The sequence below is a fragment of the Radiomyces spectabilis genome (genome assembly GCF_025331425.1).
Source record: "Radiomyces spectabilis strain NRRL 2753 chromosome Unknown BYT42scaffold_2, whole genome shotgun sequence".
Lineage (NCBI taxonomy): Eukaryota > Fungi > Mucoromycota > Mucoromycetes > Mucorales > Radiomycetaceae > Radiomyces > Radiomyces spectabilis.
This window is the reverse complement of record NW_026251927.1, coordinates 2,082,345-2,099,237: the sequence shown is the minus strand read 5'-3', so window position 1 is coordinate 2,099,237 and position 16,893 is coordinate 2,082,345. Positions and strand designations below refer to the sequence as shown.

At 42.0% G+C, this 16,893-nt stretch overlaps 5 protein-coding genes across 5 annotated transcripts; 3 read left to right on the top strand and 2 right to left on the bottom strand.

The window, feature by feature from the left end:
• Window positions 1-2,140: 2,140 nt before the first annotated feature.
• Window positions 2,141-3,043, bottom strand: BYT42DRAFT_486713 (uncharacterized protein; the record flags this gene model as incomplete). Its single annotated transcript, XM_051563760.1, has 1 exon — window positions 2,141-3,043. A coding segment is annotated over one exon (903 nt), but the record flags the coding sequence as incomplete, so codon positions are not given.
• A 3,167-nt stretch (window positions 3,044-6,210) lies between these two features.
• BYT42DRAFT_543082 (uncharacterized protein) lies at window positions 6,211-7,972 on the top strand (the record flags this gene model as incomplete). The annotated part of the gene is made up of 6 exons (XM_051565658.1): window positions 6,211-6,779; window positions 6,852-6,939; window positions 7,191-7,288; window position 7,439; window positions 7,655-7,783; window positions 7,853-7,972. 6 exons carry the CDS (start codon window positions 6,211-6,213, stop codon window positions 7,970-7,972), a joined length of 1,005 nt encoding a protein of 334 aa, XP_051427490.1.
• A 518-nt stretch (window positions 7,973-8,490) lies between these two features.
• BYT42DRAFT_610765 (uncharacterized protein) lies at window positions 8,491-8,970 on the top strand (the record flags this gene model as incomplete). The annotated part of the gene is made up of 1 exon (XM_051571424.1): window positions 8,491-8,970. One exon carries the CDS (start codon window positions 8,491-8,493, stop codon window positions 8,968-8,970), a length of 480 nt encoding a protein of 159 aa, XP_051427489.1.
• A 2,736-nt stretch (window positions 8,971-11,706) lies between these two features.
• BYT42DRAFT_199281 (uncharacterized protein) lies at window positions 11,707-13,413 on the bottom strand. Its single transcript, XM_051562510.1, has 4 exons — window positions 13,008-13,413; window positions 12,890-12,916; window positions 11,992-12,831; window positions 11,707-11,928 (listed from the first exon to the last, which is right to left on the bottom strand). The coding sequence occupies exons 1-3, from the start codon at window positions 13,267-13,269 to the stop codon at window positions 12,032-12,034; spliced, it is 1,089 nt and encodes a 362-aa protein (XP_051427488.1). The 5' UTR covers window positions 13,270-13,413; the 3' UTR covers window positions 11,707-11,928; window positions 11,992-12,031.
• Window positions 13,414-14,897: 1,484 nt separating this feature from the next.
• BYT42DRAFT_557258 (uncharacterized protein) lies at window positions 14,898-15,325 on the top strand (the record flags this gene model as incomplete). Its single annotated transcript, XM_051566872.1, has 2 exons — window positions 14,898-15,078; window positions 15,139-15,325. Coding segments are annotated over 2 exons (269 nt in total), but the record flags the coding sequence as incomplete, so codon positions are not given.
• Between the last annotated feature and the right edge of the window lie 1,568 nt (window positions 15,326-16,893).

The window sequence follows — 16,893 nt, the reverse complement described above, 5'->3', positions numbered from 1 at the left end:
AGTGAGAATTCCAGACAGGTTTTGCTAAGGATTTCAGGAAGTGCAAGTAACGCAAGTAACGCAAGTTACGAAAGTAACGAGCCACCGGAAAAGGCTCCTCTTTTTATTTTTGTGTGAAACAAACGAAAGGTAAACAGAGCAAAGGCAAAGGGGAGTGGAATTCAGAAAGATAAAGTATCATAAGAGGTAAAGCTAAGCAAATGGAAATCAGAGATTATGACGATGGAATGCCATTTTGAGGGTGGTATGGGAGCTGTATCGGTCAAACCGATCCTGTTGCTTGCCCAGTTCGTAACAAGCGCGCCAATCCATCTTACCGTTTTGGGAAGCGATAAACTCTTCGACATATTCGAGGTCCTTGCTTTTCGCGAGATTAATGGGGGTGATGACTGTTGTATCTTTTCCAAGGTAGCGACTTTTGAAATGCTTGGTGAAGCGGATGCCATCTTGGACATACTCAGCAACGCGCTTTCGATCAATTTCGCCGTCGTTGTTGTTTCAGGATTTTCTCGTACTGTGAAACGGTGGCGTCGCAAAAGGCGACAGCTGTCGTGTCCTTCAAGACTTGGTCAGTGGAAGATGTTTCGAACACGTCGCGTGCCACCTTGAAGATGTACTGCAAAGCCTTGTCCTTGTACTCTTCCAACGCGACAATGTTTCGTTGTTGCTGCGTGATCATGTACATCAGTGTTATCATGTGTGTCATTGGAGTGCTAAGATGTTGGGAGACGGAATCGGCGTTGAAGATCATAACTTTTTTTGCCCAAAGTGTGGATGACATGCTGTAGAAAGGGTCGTTTTCACCTTGGCTGAAGTTTTCCATGCGAAACTTTTTGCTGCAAAGCCATCAACGTTGACAACGAGAAGTATGGGCAATTTTTTCGTTTCCTTGACAACGTACAAGCAGTAAAGCATTGCCCTCACAATGAATTCGTGGGTGATCTTGAGTTGGAATTCAACAACGATCGGGGGCAATCCTTGACATGTGTCGTCGTTTTTTGGGTAGTAAACGGTGTCTGCGCGTTTTCCTTCGTCATATTCCGTTGGGCCATGATGATATGCCGTTCCTGTGATCGCATTAGCAAAGAGGAATCGTACAATCACATCTTTGACAGCATCGTCACGGAACAGCTTCTTGCACGATCCATCTGTTCCCGGTGTCATGGAGAGTGCAAGCTCATAGAGGTCTTCAATTTCATCTGCATCCAGGTCTCTCACGGAAGTCGTTTTCGCAGTATTTGTTGTCATCGGTTCCAGCGCTGAACACGTTACCGCTGATGTAGTGCCTGCCGTCAATGTCAATGCTCTTTGACAATAAGAAGAAGGGAAAGACGCACACACACACGCCAAAAAAAAAAAAAAAAAAAATGAAAAGAGGAGCCTTTTCCGGTGCTCTCGTTACTTTCGTTACTTCCGTTACTTCCGTTACTTTCGTAACTTGCGTTACTTTCGTTACTTTCGTTACTTTCGTTACTTTCGTTACTTGCGTTACTTGCACTTCCTGAAATCCTTAGCAAAACCTGTCTGGAATTCTCACCGACACCATCTTTACCATCTTACAAAGGTGTCACGAATTCGTCTATTGATTTGTGCTTGCCGAGAAATTTTTCTGTAGATCTTTGTGATGGCTTGTGTCGTTGTATGTTTGTATCATAGCTATCTGTTCACTTTCAATTTACGAAGACAAAACGATGTCCAATGTGCCAATTTCAAGATGACTCCATTACATTATTCAACTTAGTCCAAAGCGTAGCTATTACATGGGCACTTTGTTTCGACATTTATCCCAGCAATTGAAGGAATGCGAAACGAAACCTTTGAAGTGACTTTTGTCCACACTCTTACATGCATCTGTAATTCTTTTTGATAAAGTGTCCTCTTGTAAAAATCTATGACGCTTAACCTTGCTCTTTGCTACAGCCCAAAATTGTTCTATTGGATTAAGTTCAGGGGAATAAGTAGGAAGATAAACACACTTGTATCCTCGATACTCAATATACTTCTTTATGTTTTCATGCGTGTGAATGGGTGCATTATCCATGACTATGTAGTGGCCCTTCATATGTGGATATTTGTCCATTTCATCGAGAGTCATTTTCAAGAAACTGATATAGTGGCCTGTCACGGTTCCTGAACTAACATATCCTTCAGCCTTTCTCTTCTTGGCAGGTCTCGGTTTTTTTACACCAACATTGATCAATCCTGCAGCAGAGATGGCACCTAATATAGACGTCGTGTTTGTTGCTCTCGTTGTTGGCCGGGTAACAATAGCACGCGTACCTTTTCTAGACCAAGCTCTTGACCGTTTCATATTGATATCGAAGGCCGACTCGTCAAGAAACACACAATTCGTCAAAAAGTTCATGTCTGTGTTTTCCCATTTGCGAACCCAATCGTACCGCTCCTCAATCTTCGCTTGACTGTTTCTTTCGATGGAATGAAAGTCAGCCTTCTTCAAGGAAAGATTGCATTCGTTTCTCATGAAATTATAAACTGTGCTACGCGAAACTTTCAGGTCATCGAAGCGGCTCAACAAATGGTCAGTCACTTCAGCAACAGAAGCAGATGGGTTTGCATCAATGAAGCCGACAACAGCTAACTTATGCTCGTCAGTCAAAATACATTTACGACCAACCTGCTTACGACTCTCAAAAATGCTATCAGGACACGCGTTATATTGCTTCACCCATCTCTGCGCGGTACGAATGTGAATGCCCAACTGCTTCGCTGCAGCTGAGGCGCTCATACACTTTTCAATCTTCAGGTCGAAAAATCTAACCTTATCTTGAATGGTATAACGCACATAATCACGTTTGACATTAGCCTCCTTCATTCGAATGTCTTCATCTTTTGGCCTTTCTATCAGCATTGGGCAACCTCGAGATAACCCACCAGAGGTAGCATGCTCCAAGTACTCACTGTGAGTCGCAATCGTCTCAACAACAAATTCATCCTGATCAACAATGTACTCCATGGGTTCAGGACCACCATTCTCATCAACGACATTTCCATGCCCATCCTCGAACAAAAATATTGTGCTCATGTTAAAATGTAATGATTGAAGAAGAAAAATAAACGAGCGGATACAGATAAGCCTTCCTTTATATTTTTCGAGTGCCAAGAAATCATTGGGTGACACGACATCATTTCAAAGCAACGTGACACAGTTTCTAAAATACGACTTCCATTCCTGGTAGCACGAAATTGATGTTGAACCACACTCGACATCATTGTTGATTGACTGGCGACATCAATTTTGACTGTGTACGACATTGCTTGTTGGAATCACTGTACATAACGTCTTACTTTAAGTTATGCGCCACATCAAGCCATTCAAGTCAATTCAAAATATAAGATCGCTTCAGTTTCAATTACCATGCATATCTCCATAATCAATCATCCTTTGAAATGCGTAAACTTAAAATTAAATAGATGTTTAGACATATTACTTGCGGCCTGAGGATCTAGATCGATAGCGTCTTCCATTATCTATCATGCTGTGTTACGTCCATGCGCCCAGAGTAGTAAACGATGCTATGCAAAACCAAAAAAAAAAAATGTGATGGCAAGCAACATATCAATACAAAATCTGCATAACGCCGCACAGCACTCACTGTTTCATGTGTCAAATTCCTAATAAAATGCATCTTATTCAAAGCTGTTCTTTTTTCACCCATTATTTTTCATTACGTAACTGTAAAAATGGGGCTCGGATCGTTCACGTTGAGCAGCCATATTCTTGAGCGCAGACTGAAAAACGGCATTGCAAGCGACATAGTTGTATCGGTGCCGGCTTAGAATAAAGAAAGCAAACTCCACACACTGGTGCTGGATCAAGTCCCGTTCTTTCGCGCTCTGTTTGAAAATTTCCTGGAACGTCGTTAGATAAAATTGTTTTACAATTTCCAGACAACCCTTGGATCACCGCTGATGCCTTTCAGCTCGTATTAACTTGGATTTACGGCCGCGAAGAAAATGCTTTTAACGGGACGAATATCCTGAGAATCCTATCTCTTCATACTTTGAGATCCAAGCACTTGCGGGGACATGTCTGGAATGGATGATAAAGCACATGGAATCCGACGATGTGCTCGATTATCTAAAATAAGCTGAAGACAATGTGCTCGATCGCGTACAATTGTTGACGAGGGCAGCCCATCTTACATGGAGGATCTAATTAGAGGAGTTACTCTAACGTACTTATGCCGCGAAGCTTTTACCATGGAAGATGCCGTACTTACTACACTTTCGCCAAACTTTCTGCGAATGATAGTCGAAAATGGCACATTCTGGGTGGAAAGGTAAATACGATGTGAATGAAAACAAAACTACGCTCATATTATACCTTATTGATACAAAACAGTACGACCAATATCAGTTCGTACATCGCATGTTAATGTTATGGTTCTCCAAAAGGCAAACTATGAGGGAGGACGATATCGTCTACGTAGAATCCGCACTGATATCAATTTAATATATGAATATGTCAATCGACCAGTTGAAGGCAATTGAGAAGCACATAGATCCGTTTACTGGAAACCCCATTGTCGCCAAAAGGGCCTTACAAGACGCGCTTTGGAAGCAGATACAACTGCAGGAATCTGTCCTGAAGGCTAATCGCCTGGAGATCGGACTATGCATGAAATCGGAAGACTGCAAGAACGATAGTGACCTATTATCAACATATTATATAATTGGCCAAGAAGATTCAACCGACAAAGGCACTTGCTCAACCCACTTGGAAAATGGTGCGCTTATCACAGCTGAAGCATGGAGTAAACCTGGGCTGTTATTAGATCGTAAGAATGTCGGAGCGACTGCTCCCAAGTCGCCGAAAGGCTAAGTGCAATCAACATCCACCTTTTCGCTTGGGATCGAATTTAAAGACGTTTCTTCACTGCAACCGGGCACCCGGTTGTTATCAAGAATTTTTTCTTACCCAGGGTAAGTCTCCATCGTCATTATAGCGACGGATTAATAAATTGCAAACTAGGTCTTACTATCAAATCCTTCTTGCGAGAGGAGCAGATGAAAACTTCGTATTATAATGCGCCGCCACTCGTTGAAAGTTCAGGAGTATTATAGCTCTTGTAAAATCGACTATGTAACGGTATCCTCGATTGAGGAGCTTTACCTAAATTACAGGCCACCTTCTCGGTCGTCCTCTCTTTATATGGATGCGCGTGAAAACATAAATGCGTGGTGCAAGCTCGTTGTTTCTTTTCTTTTTTTTTAAAAAAAATACTCCAAGTCTGAAAGGCGAATTTTGCTTGTTTCAGAGCAAAACCGTTTATTTTTACAGGAAGGCAATGCGTAATATTGAAATTCCCTGAGTCATCAACCGATTTTAGGTAACCAATAGTACCTGTTGCTAATAGGATCCCAAAGGCATCGCCGATTATGTCATCCCAGGACTAGAACTTGAGGCGAACAAAACTCCCAGTAAGGAGGATCTTCGAACGAACGAAACTCTTAGTAAAGAGGATCTTGGCATCTCTGTATTGCTCGATTTAATGTGGAAATGATCGGATACATCAAAATAATAAACAAAAGAAATATTGAAGATTAACAGTCTTCAGGGATACTACGATACGTTTAAGAAAGCGAGAACAAGGAAAATGTGCAATACGATAGATTTCGTTTTATATATCTGATCTCTATACTGATTGCGACTGAGGAGAGCCTAATCTTAAGCCTTCTCCTGCGCATACAAATCAAATGAAGAACGAGACCATTGAGCAATTCGATACCCGAGTGTTACGTTCGTCTGAAAACTACAGGATGGTTGCCGGTGTACAGTACGAGTAATATTGATTGCTTAGACTCTTTCGCTGAAAGCGTTAATTCTTTAGTTTCCCTATGACTACCTATAAACCTGAAACAGGTTGATCGGATGCCGTTCTACAGTATATATTAGGCTGTTCTGCGTTTTATTGCACCTATTGATCAACTGTGTGAAGTCAATCGAAAGAGGAAGAGAACAGGTTTTGATAAAATTGTGACGTATAACAAGTTGTGATACATACTGTATACAGGAAGTACCTTGGCTTGGTACTGACCAGTTTATATGCAGCCTTTAAAATCAACTTTGATGCATTACGCAGTGTAGTTGTCATTCATTGTTTCATGAGCCATAATAATAAAACTGAGTCATCTAGACTCCCATTCCTTTGCCCTACATTTTTACACAGCAGAAAGCCATAACAATATATGAAAACCGAACTATTTGCGTTGAGAGATCATATCTTTGAGCGCGGTCTCCAAAGTGGTATTGGCAGCGACATAATAGTAACGGTGCCGGCATGGGACAAAGAGTACAAGCTCCACCGACTGATCCTGGACCAGATCCCATACTTTCAAGTTTTATTTGAAGGCAGCTTCCAGGAAACATCTTCTGACAAAATCACTTTGCAGTTCGACAATCCTTATATTACCGCTGAAGCATTTCAACTAGTGCTAAATTGTGTTTATGGCCGCAAACAGCTCGATATCACCGCCGCAAACGTTCTGGAAGTATTGAGCCTTTGTTCGTATTTCCAGCTCCATAATCCGGGCGACGTGTGCATCAAGTACATCACTGAACATATAAGGTCTACCAATGTACTCGATTATCTAAAATATGCGGAGGACAATTCACCGTATGGAGAAGACCGCATTTACGGAGCTGGTCTAACGTACTTATGTCGCGAAGCTTTTGACATGGAAGATAGCGCACTTACTACGCTCTCGCCGAAGTGGCTGCAAAAGATAGTTGAAAGTGATACATTCTGGGTGCCAAGGTAACCCTTATGCATACATTTAAGAGAAAAACCTACGCTCATATTACACCATACTGACGTAATACATGATAGTGAATATGATCGATATCAGTTCGTTCATCGCATACTGAAGTTATGGTTCTCCGAAAAGCAAACTATGACTGAGGTCGAGATCGCCCACGTAGAATCCGCTCTAAGTTCTGTTCATTATATGAATATGTCAACGGACCAGCTGAAGACAATTGCGAAGCGCATAAACCCATTCACAAAAAGGTCGATTGTGACTGAAAGGAGCCTACAAATCGCGGTTTGCAAACAGGTACAGCTACATGAGTCTATTCTAGCAACTGGTAATTCGGAAGCCGGACTGTGTGTAAAGCCTGAAGATTATACGGACAGTAGCCACCCGGAATCTACACGTTGTATAATTAGCAAAGAGGATTCAATATTTCGCAAGGTTCAGTCTACGGCGTTGACGAGTGGAACACTTGCTACAGCTTTCGGATGGAGTGCACAAGGTCCGTCGGCAGGTCAGAGGGATAGCGAATCCACTGCTTCTGAATTGCCAGCAACATATCTGCAATCTCTATATCCTCCTTTTCGCTTTAGCACCAAATTCGATGGCGTCTATTGGTTGGGAAAAAATCGCAGCTTCTTTTCAAAATGCGTATTTTACGCAGGGTAAGCATCCAACCGTTTGTAAGATAGGAGTTACGAATTGTCATTTTAGGTCTTGTTATCAAATCCAACTTTATCACTTCGCGGAGACAGAATTTAGTATTACTGTTCGCCGATACTCCTTAAGTTTACAGAAGCAACAGAATACCCGTCAAGTCGAATACGTAATATTATGCCCAAATTTCGTGGATTATTATTATGATATGCCGTCTGCTCAGTCATGCTCTCTCTATATGGATGCACGTGAAGACATAAAAGTATGGATGAAGCTCGTTGTTTCCCAGTCTGATACGAACACCTGGTTTGACCTGTTTCAGGGCAAACCGATCATATTAAGGGAAGATAAGGTAATATTTTGATTTTCGGTTTTCATCATCAAATTGTGAAGAATGACAGTACTTTAATGCGGTAATTAGTACACCAAAGGGATTAGCGATTTCAAAGTCACCAGTTTTATTACTCAAAACAAGCCTCCTAATCGCGATGACTCGGGCGAAATATACTTTCGCGTCTCCATGTTGCTGGGTTTGATGTAATGATTAATCCGTTATGGTTTCGTGCAGCCGAGCATGATAGTAAAAAGAAAGATAACGAACAATAGTTGTTCAGGAAATGCGTTATGCTACAAATAAAGCAAAAGTATCCTTTATGTAGTACATTTTGGCTAATAATTTCCTCCTGAAAAAAGAGGTGGGAAAAAATAACTGTCCACTGAATAAATGGACTCAATTAGGAAGACTTGAAATTGAACTTCGACGTACCGTATTGTTGCAAATGGCCATATGACATTTTTTAGATGACTTTTTGACCGTTTCGATTGACGCTTTGTTGGATTGTTATCCTTAGATACATCTTTATTGCACGTAGCATTTTATTGTATACTCGTTGTTGTGGTGCCGTCTAACCGCACATCAGATATGATGCATCCAGCTGCATAACTGTTATTCATTGTTTTATATGTCAAATCAGCAAGTTTCGGAGATACAACTGAACTTACTATAGTTCGATTTAACCGAGTTAAAGATCTACTTTTTTTCTCTTATCACAACGACAAATGGTAGGTCAACTGAATCAATTACTCAATTTGAGCGATCATTTCTTCGAGCGTGGTCTAAAAGCTGGGATTGGAAGCGACATTACCGTATCGGTGCCGGCTTGGGACAAGGAATACAAGTTCCATACACTGGTTCTGGATCAGATACCGTATTTTCGCGTTCTATTTGAAGGCAAATTTTGCGAAAACACTGCCGAAAAAATCACTCTACAGTTGGAAGACAACCCTTATATTACTCCTGAAGCATTTCAGCTAACATTGAAGTATGTTTACAGCCAAAAACACGGAACATTCACCGACAAGAATGTCCTGGAAGTGCTAGCTCTCAGTTCGTATTTTTGGCTCGATAGTTTAAGCGACCTATGCGTTGATTATATCACGGATAACATGGCCCCCGACAATGTACTCGGTTTTGTTAAATTTGTTGATGAGAAATCATCGTTGTGGTATATCCACTACTTGTCGTATTATCCATCCTAGACTGGTGTTCCCAAACAGGAAAGATCGAGATCTAGACATGTTTCCATTCTGAGTGAGCTTCTTCATTAGAACACCGATTGAGCCTCTTCATCCATAACTTGGATCTATCGCCGAGATCAAATCATACGGGTAAAGCTGTCACATCACAGCATGTGGATCCTGCCTAATACACCTTATAACCGAGGACTGCTCACTGATAATTATTAATTCCGACTCAAGACTAAAGTATAAATAGGCAGGTCACATTAATCGAAATAAAATCATCCAAGAGTCTCAAAGGATTCTCATTGTCTCCTTTGTTCTAAATTCTCTCATATATCACAATCGTACCGAAAAGATGAAATTTACATTGCTGGTATGACTCTTTTGTGCCGCGACGTCTTTTTCATGGGAGATGACGTACTCGTCATGCTTTGGTCAAAACTGCTGCAAAATATAATTAAAAGCGATGCATTTTGCGTACCAAGGCAGGTGCTGCATGGAGATGTGCTCATACGATCATTTATCAGTATCAGCATTCAACAGTGAAAATGATCGGTATGAATACACACTTCGCGTAATGGAGTTGTGGTTTTCTGTTGAGCGGACCATGACTGAGGACGATATGATTCATGTAATATCCCGCCTTGGAATCGATTCGTTACATACATATGTCTAGGGATCAGTTGATGGAAATTGCAAGACTGATGAATCCGTTTACAAAGAGCTCCGTTGTGCCCAAAACAAAATTACAGGACGCCCTTTGGAAGCAGATGGAACTGCAGGTTGCTATCCTAAGTACCGATGAACCAAATGTCAATCTTGAGATGTGTCAATCGCAGATTTGAGCTGACCAATTCTCCCCCATTGATCCGTTTTTCTCATTATGTTGACTCGCCGATGCCCAATTTTTGTTCCCGTATATAGACTTATAAATACTGGCTTCTGTTTTTTTATAAAACCAGTTTATTAAGTGAGGTACAGCCATGTCAAGAGTAAAAAGGGAATAAAGAAAAGCAAAATAATGACTAAACTAAATGGGCACCATGGCGATGGTTTTTTTTTTTTTTTTTTTTTTTTTTACCTTTTTTTAGGTCTTCCAGCCTGTGGTGGGATCAGGTCTCGTCCCCTTTTCCTGCAACGTCTAATTTCGTCCCACCGCCGTCTGTATCTTTCGCTGTCTCTCTGTTGCCATCCTACAACATGCAGGCATCTATCGATGGAAACAAATTCACACCAGTCCAAATCCCAAAGTATCCATCGCTTTGAAGTGAGCTCGTCCCCGCCCCCGCCTCCACCTCTTTTCCCCACCCTACACATCTTTACCATCCCACCTCTTTTCCCTATCCACCTCTTGTTCCTTCTCTACACATTTTTTTTACCCCATCTCTTTTCCCCCGGACCCCCGGACCCCCGACACCCCCGACACCCCCACCTCTTGCAACTCACTTCGCCACAACTTCTTTTCGGAACCTGTCAGTAGAACTGTCCGTACCAGATACCGCAAGGTAGGTACGCGCGGGAGAGATCTTACGCGGGACTACTTTCTTGGCAGGACTAATGTCGACGTTGCCGTACTTTAGAAACTCCACCTGATCCCTACCACGCCCGGCAAAACCTTTCTTTTTTTTTCTTTTTTATTTATTTTCTCTCTTCATGTAGCCATGGTGCCCTATTCAAATGAAAACTGCATAAAAAACTTTTAGTAATGCTGCAGAAACCTTGAATGTGAGCTACTTACTATGTACAATATTGCAAACAAATGACTTGCCATGGCTGTCAGATAGGGTCTTGACAAAGTCAGTTTGATACATATTTATCCCTAAAATTTATGACGCTATGGTTATTACAGTTCACAGACAAAAAAAAAAAGAGAGGTTGCTTACTTATATGCTTGGATTGACCCCAGGATTGTTTCTCCTTGTCGTTATACTAGAGATCGCCTTACGTCTTAAGCCAGGAATCAAGTGTCATTGAAAATTCCGAATGCACAGCAGATTCATGTTGCGTGGACGACGAGATGAAGATCGCCATGAGCGGAATTACGGAGAAAGACCGAAATTCAAGCTCTTGCGAAATGATGGGCGACTTGCTGTGTATTGTCAATGGATGGACGACGCAGAGCGAAAATTGGACACGGCGCGGATCCTTCTTGATAATCCTAGAATGCGGCGATTTGATTTTGCATGTTGATCGTCCACTTTTCGTTGTCCTCGTTCCACGACAGGAAAAAACTCTTCACTGTCGGCTTGCAAATTCTTTATCGCATGTATAATGGCAGGAATACTATAGCGATACTACACCGATCAACTTGAACCTGCAGCTGCTTGTAGCAGTTGTAATGGACTTACCTCCGATTGTAGATGACTGCGCGTGTGTATAAGCAAATTTGATCGTAATCGTACTGATTCCTGATGATATTTGGTCGTAGGTGGTGCACATTTGGAAGACGCGGAACTTGTTGTAAAGCACGCGATCAATAAAGCACACGATCGTTAAAACACACGATTACTAAGCCAACATCGGGCAGGACACGGTCTCTTGTTTTTGGAGCTTGATACGGCGATTCAAATTTTTGGCGTGGTGACCACCCATATTTCGTTTCGTTCAGCGGCTCCACAGATATCCCTTCACCCCTGGTGTACGAATCGTAATCATAGATAACGCAATAGGGTGGCTATATTGACACTGCAGAGATTACTTTAAATCTGAAGCTGTTTGAGCAGTTGTTGTAAACTTACCTCCTATTGTTATGTGGCTGCGTGTGATTGTGGAACGAGATTTCTTGATCGTACTCTTGCTACTGCGTTGACACGCTACTGGGTTGAAACTGTTATGATCTTCAATCTATTTTGATACTTACGATATGGCGATTCATATGGATAGATGGTTTACTTTCACTTACTTTGCATCACTGGTTCTCGATCTTGCTTTGTTTATCCTTCTTTTCGGCATAAGTTCATGAGGATTATTGTAAAGCTGATAAACAATATCCGGGTTAAATCCAGTTTTCATGCGTAGAGGTTGGTGCCTTGGACTTACTTTTGATGCCTTGACTGTGTGCCTTCGTTGTCCTACCCCTTCACTCGAAAATAACGCTATCATCGGCCTCGTCCTCTTCTGTTTCGTCATCACTTTCTGATCCGATTCCACTCTCATCCACTACTTTTTGCGCACTTCCGAGGAGCGACTCGAGGAAACTGTCTGCGTTTTGCTGCGGATCATTTTCGTCATCTTCTTCGTCCTCTTCCGTGTCGCCATCAGTTTCAACTTCTGATCCGATCTCATTCTCCTCGACGACTCCTTGGGCATTATGCGTTTTTTCCAGCGATTCTTCTGCACGTCCGAGGAGGGAATCGAGGAAACCTTCTGCCTGTTCCTGCGGATCATAGCCGCCTTGGATTTCTGCAGTTGGGGCGGGAGCGCAACCATCAAAGTCCCCGTCTTCATAGTCTGGCAGCTCGGGACAGCCGGGAATGTCGAAACATTGTTTCTTCTTTTCGATTTCAACTTCTTCTTGAGTTTCCCTTGCTCGCTTCTTGGACATCGTGCGATCAGTGTCGTCGGCCGCTGTCACCTGTCGCTCTTCTTTCAACTTGGACTGCTGCATCGTCCACACTTCTTCGGACGGAAAAACTACCTCGTCCCAACCACCTTCTATCATCAAATCAACTTCCATGGCGTCCTCTGCCTTTTCTTTTAAGATCTTTTCGTCGACTTCCTTCAGGCGAACTCCGAGGGCCAACCAATGGGGATCATCGATGTCCATGGCATCGAACCAAACGTCATTGTCCTCTCCTTCGGTCCAATCGATCTCCATTGCGTCGAAAAATACATCTTCTTCTTCTTCTCCTTCTTCCTCGTCAGCTTCTTCAGTCTCCACTAATAAATTAAAATTTTTAGTAACTGGGATCAATGGCAAACTCGTTTTCTACTGTACCTTTGGGAGCTTCGCTCATGGCGGGGTCTGAAATTGGTAAAATCATCAAAGAAAAAGGGGTGTCAGTTATTTCGCGTCCACATGCAACAAAGATGGCTGAGATGTTTTTGAAAGTCACCTTCGCCCGCAGTCTTCAACTTTTTCACGCCGCATGACTTGAAGTCATCGAAGTCTTTGCCGCGCTTAACACGGATAAACGGCGTGGTTGCGCTCACCCACTGCTTTCGCACCGTGCGATGCATTCTGGTGCGCTTTTTCGCTTGAATGTTCTCCTCCAGCGTAAGTTTCTTCATCTTAATAGTAGCTTGCAGCAACTTCATATTGAAGACCGCTTGCTCACGGGTCGTTGATTCGACAGTATGTTCGATGCTCATAGGCATGATAAAGAGTTAGAAAAAGGTAAAAAGATGTTAAATCAATAAAACGATAAGAACGTTATAAACAATAGAGATAATAAAAAAAAGCAGTTAAGGCAGTTAATCAGAAAAAAAAAGCGGGAAAAGGCAGTAAAAACTGAAAAAAACTAAAGAGGAAAGAAAAGAAAAAAAGGGAAAAGGAAAAAGGCCAGAACCCTTATTATGCCAAAATCTTGACAAATGTGCAGTCCCATCGGTTGGATCAAATTCATTGTTATTGTTTATACGCGTTTCCCTGTAGTGGAACGTCCCTATGAACCCTTTTTGCATAGTCTCATATCTCTTTTCTCTGAATTTGGTTTGGGCCACTGATTCAATCTGAAACCCTGATCCTAAAAAAGGGAACAAAAAAATTTCACTCTGAAAACAATCAACTCTAACGAGCCCCCATTTCGATATAAAAAGACGCGGGAAGTCTCAAATCCTACTAAATTGACGTCCACGGAACGAATAGTGCAAGAAAAGTAAAGTATCAAGTTTAGAGACGTACCGCCATGGCCTGCCGCAGTCCATGCGTCAATTAAGGTTTTTCATACCTGCGGACAGTCCGTGTTGTACCCGATTTTGCCGCCACAAATGCATGAATCCTGTCATGATATCCCGTTTTCAGCCGATCAGTCTGTGATTGGTATCTCTGCTCTTAGGTAATATGGTTTTGCGACATTTCACATACATGATAATTTCGTGACCATTGTTGGCATAGAGCCCACTTTCGTTCCTTAGCAATCCGAAAATCGGATTCATCAGTATAACATAGCATCAGCGGCGTCTCCTAGGACCCTTTAATTTTCGATCAAGCCCATCCATCGAGCTTTACTTGCCAGGCAGGCTTACAATTTTTTTCTTGCTGCTTCGACGTTTTTGAACTTGCTGATGAAGGATGTTACTTCAGTTTTGTTGGCAACACGGAAGTTCTCCCTTGCGGCTGCCCACATTGTTACATTAGGGAGCACCCTTATGCTTCAAAACAATCATAAGCGTATATCATGCTTACGTTGTCTTGCTGCGGATGCCTGATTTCGATTGCTGGCGGTAAGGACAGCAAGTGCCGCATACAGAGGGTGGAGCATGCCGCTGCGCTTTATATAAAGGGGATGCCCTTAGGGTCCTGAAAATAAAAATAAAAAATACATCCGCTCGGAAGTGCACACCAAAAAGATGCAATCTCTAGTAATCGTGGCAACAAGCATCAAAGCTGGCATACTTTTGATTTCCTGCAAAGATCTCTGCGATTTCTCAGCGTTTCACAGCGAAGGCTCCCGTGCCCCGTTGTTGGTGAATTTCTCGCTATCTTTGGCACGCTGAAAACCGTGCTGATGGTTAAGCCTTAACAATTTCACAGCGAGTAGGTCACGGATGCTTACTATCTTCAAATTTCTTCAAATATCTTTAAGCCTTCATTTCTCCATCAAGGAAAAGGAACTATTTTATTTCAGGGCGTAACAAAAACGGAAATTGGGTCGCTTTGTTTGTGAGCTGGGTTCAAAAAGTTTCTGATTGTGTTGCACGGTGATTTTGACCAATCAGACTTTTTTCGATAACCGCGTCAAAATAGGAAACTGTTCAGTGTGCGTGATTTTCGTGTCGCTTCACCATGGAACACCATGAATCCAACAAATCAGCCACCTACAACTCAAAGAAACTTCACTATGCGAATCTTCATTCACAACTTGAACAGTTAGAAAAAAACATCACCCGTCTTCAAAGCAACATCAAAGTGACAGCAGATCAGGTGCCCTCATTCAGAAAAATGGCAAGCGTTCATTCAGCAATGTAACTACAGATTAGATGGATCAGTGATCAATGTGATGTTGATTGGTTTATTATTCCTAGGTTTATGGCTGCTTCTAGAGTGATGAATGCACCTTCGGATAATGTAAATAACCCCGGTCAATCCGCCAAGAAACCGCACACTTCCTGAGCATCGTACGCATCGAGCCCGATCCGTATAAAGACGACTCCATTCAAGCATCAGCATTTGTTCCATAGTCATTACCACAGCTTCATATTCTTTTTTTTTACTGTAATATATGATATCTTTTAACCGCAGAAAGTTTGTTCATGAACATGGGAAGAGAGAGGTACCTGCCTGGTGTCATGCGCTTCGGATCCACCTTATCCTGCTCAGATTCTTATCGCAGCGACGCTATTGTAACCATATATCAATTCACGCTGCTTGATTTCAAAATACAAAAACTGCCAATGATTCGCATCACCCATCCCTTTGACACGTTCGAATCCTCGTATCTGTTTACTGAAAGTCAGTCTCCGGTAAGATTGGAATATTTGTGATCAACGCCGAATATCAAACAAATAACGATCTTACTGTGGTAAACAGGATCTCAAAGGTGCCGCCGATAGCGATATTAAAGGTGTTATTTCTCAAAACCAGAAAAACTTTATCCGGTTAAAAAGCCTATGCGCGTTTCGATCTTGATGGGTTTCAAATGATTGTAATCGTACATAGTTTAATTATGCTTCTCGTCGGGAAATGGGAAATCGGCTCCTCAAAGAGGACCGTCAGCAGCGCCAACGATCAATGTACAGGAAGATAATAAGAGAAGCTGAGAATGAAGGCTGCTTCATGACCATCTCAGTTTATGGCATGAAGAGGGGAGAACAGTGGATTATGCGATGACGTAAATAAATACCCCCTACATGGAACTGATTATCAATACTTCATACCGCTAGCAGAAAGCTTGAGGAATTTGTTTTCTCGTGCAGCTGGATTAATACCCCATCTTTAACAGTTCAAATGATATGTATCAGGTCACACGTCGTGTATTGAACTTATGAGCGAACTATGGCTCAGAACCATATGGCTCATGAGGATCCCCTTAGGAATAGTTTGGCCGAGATTTTTTTTGGGCATCCCGATTTTTGATAATTGTAGCCTGATACTCATTCTCGTTGAGCAACTGCCAACGATTGATACCTACTGTAACACGTCAATAATAAAAGAAGCGATGACAACGACTGTCTCATGTTGTAAATAAAAACGTGAACGGGCAATATATGCGGTAAAGATCATAGCCTCGATTATATAACGGATGAGTTTCTTTACAAATAAGCCGGGAAATGTTTGAGAAATCAGACATCCTGATGACATTATCAAGGTGCAGAAAAGTCGAAAAAAAGGTCCAGATTGTTTACTTCATTCCAGTAAAGGCAAGTGGACGCAAAAATCAGTTGGCATTATTTACGGTGGTACAACAAGGCTATCTGAGTAGAACTTCACTATTTTCGACTTATTTACCCGTTTTGGGTACGATTACGCGATCTAAGCACTGATTCGGTTTCAATCGATGGTAATCGTTGCTTTTGTATTTCGTACAGGTTGTATTTTACTATCCAATCTGAGGCATGAATGAACATATCGGTAATGTTCCTAACGTGCACATGGACCCTGATTTCATGTAAGTTTAAGCAAGCAAAAAAGGCAGCATAGGGCTAGGGCATTGCCAATTCATGCGTTACGATCGAACCACATTCTGCAATTAAAATTGAATCATTAATATGCTGACCCAGTAGTCAATGCATTGTCGATTATACAGTGTACGCTTCTAAACTGCTTGTTGTGTGTGCTTG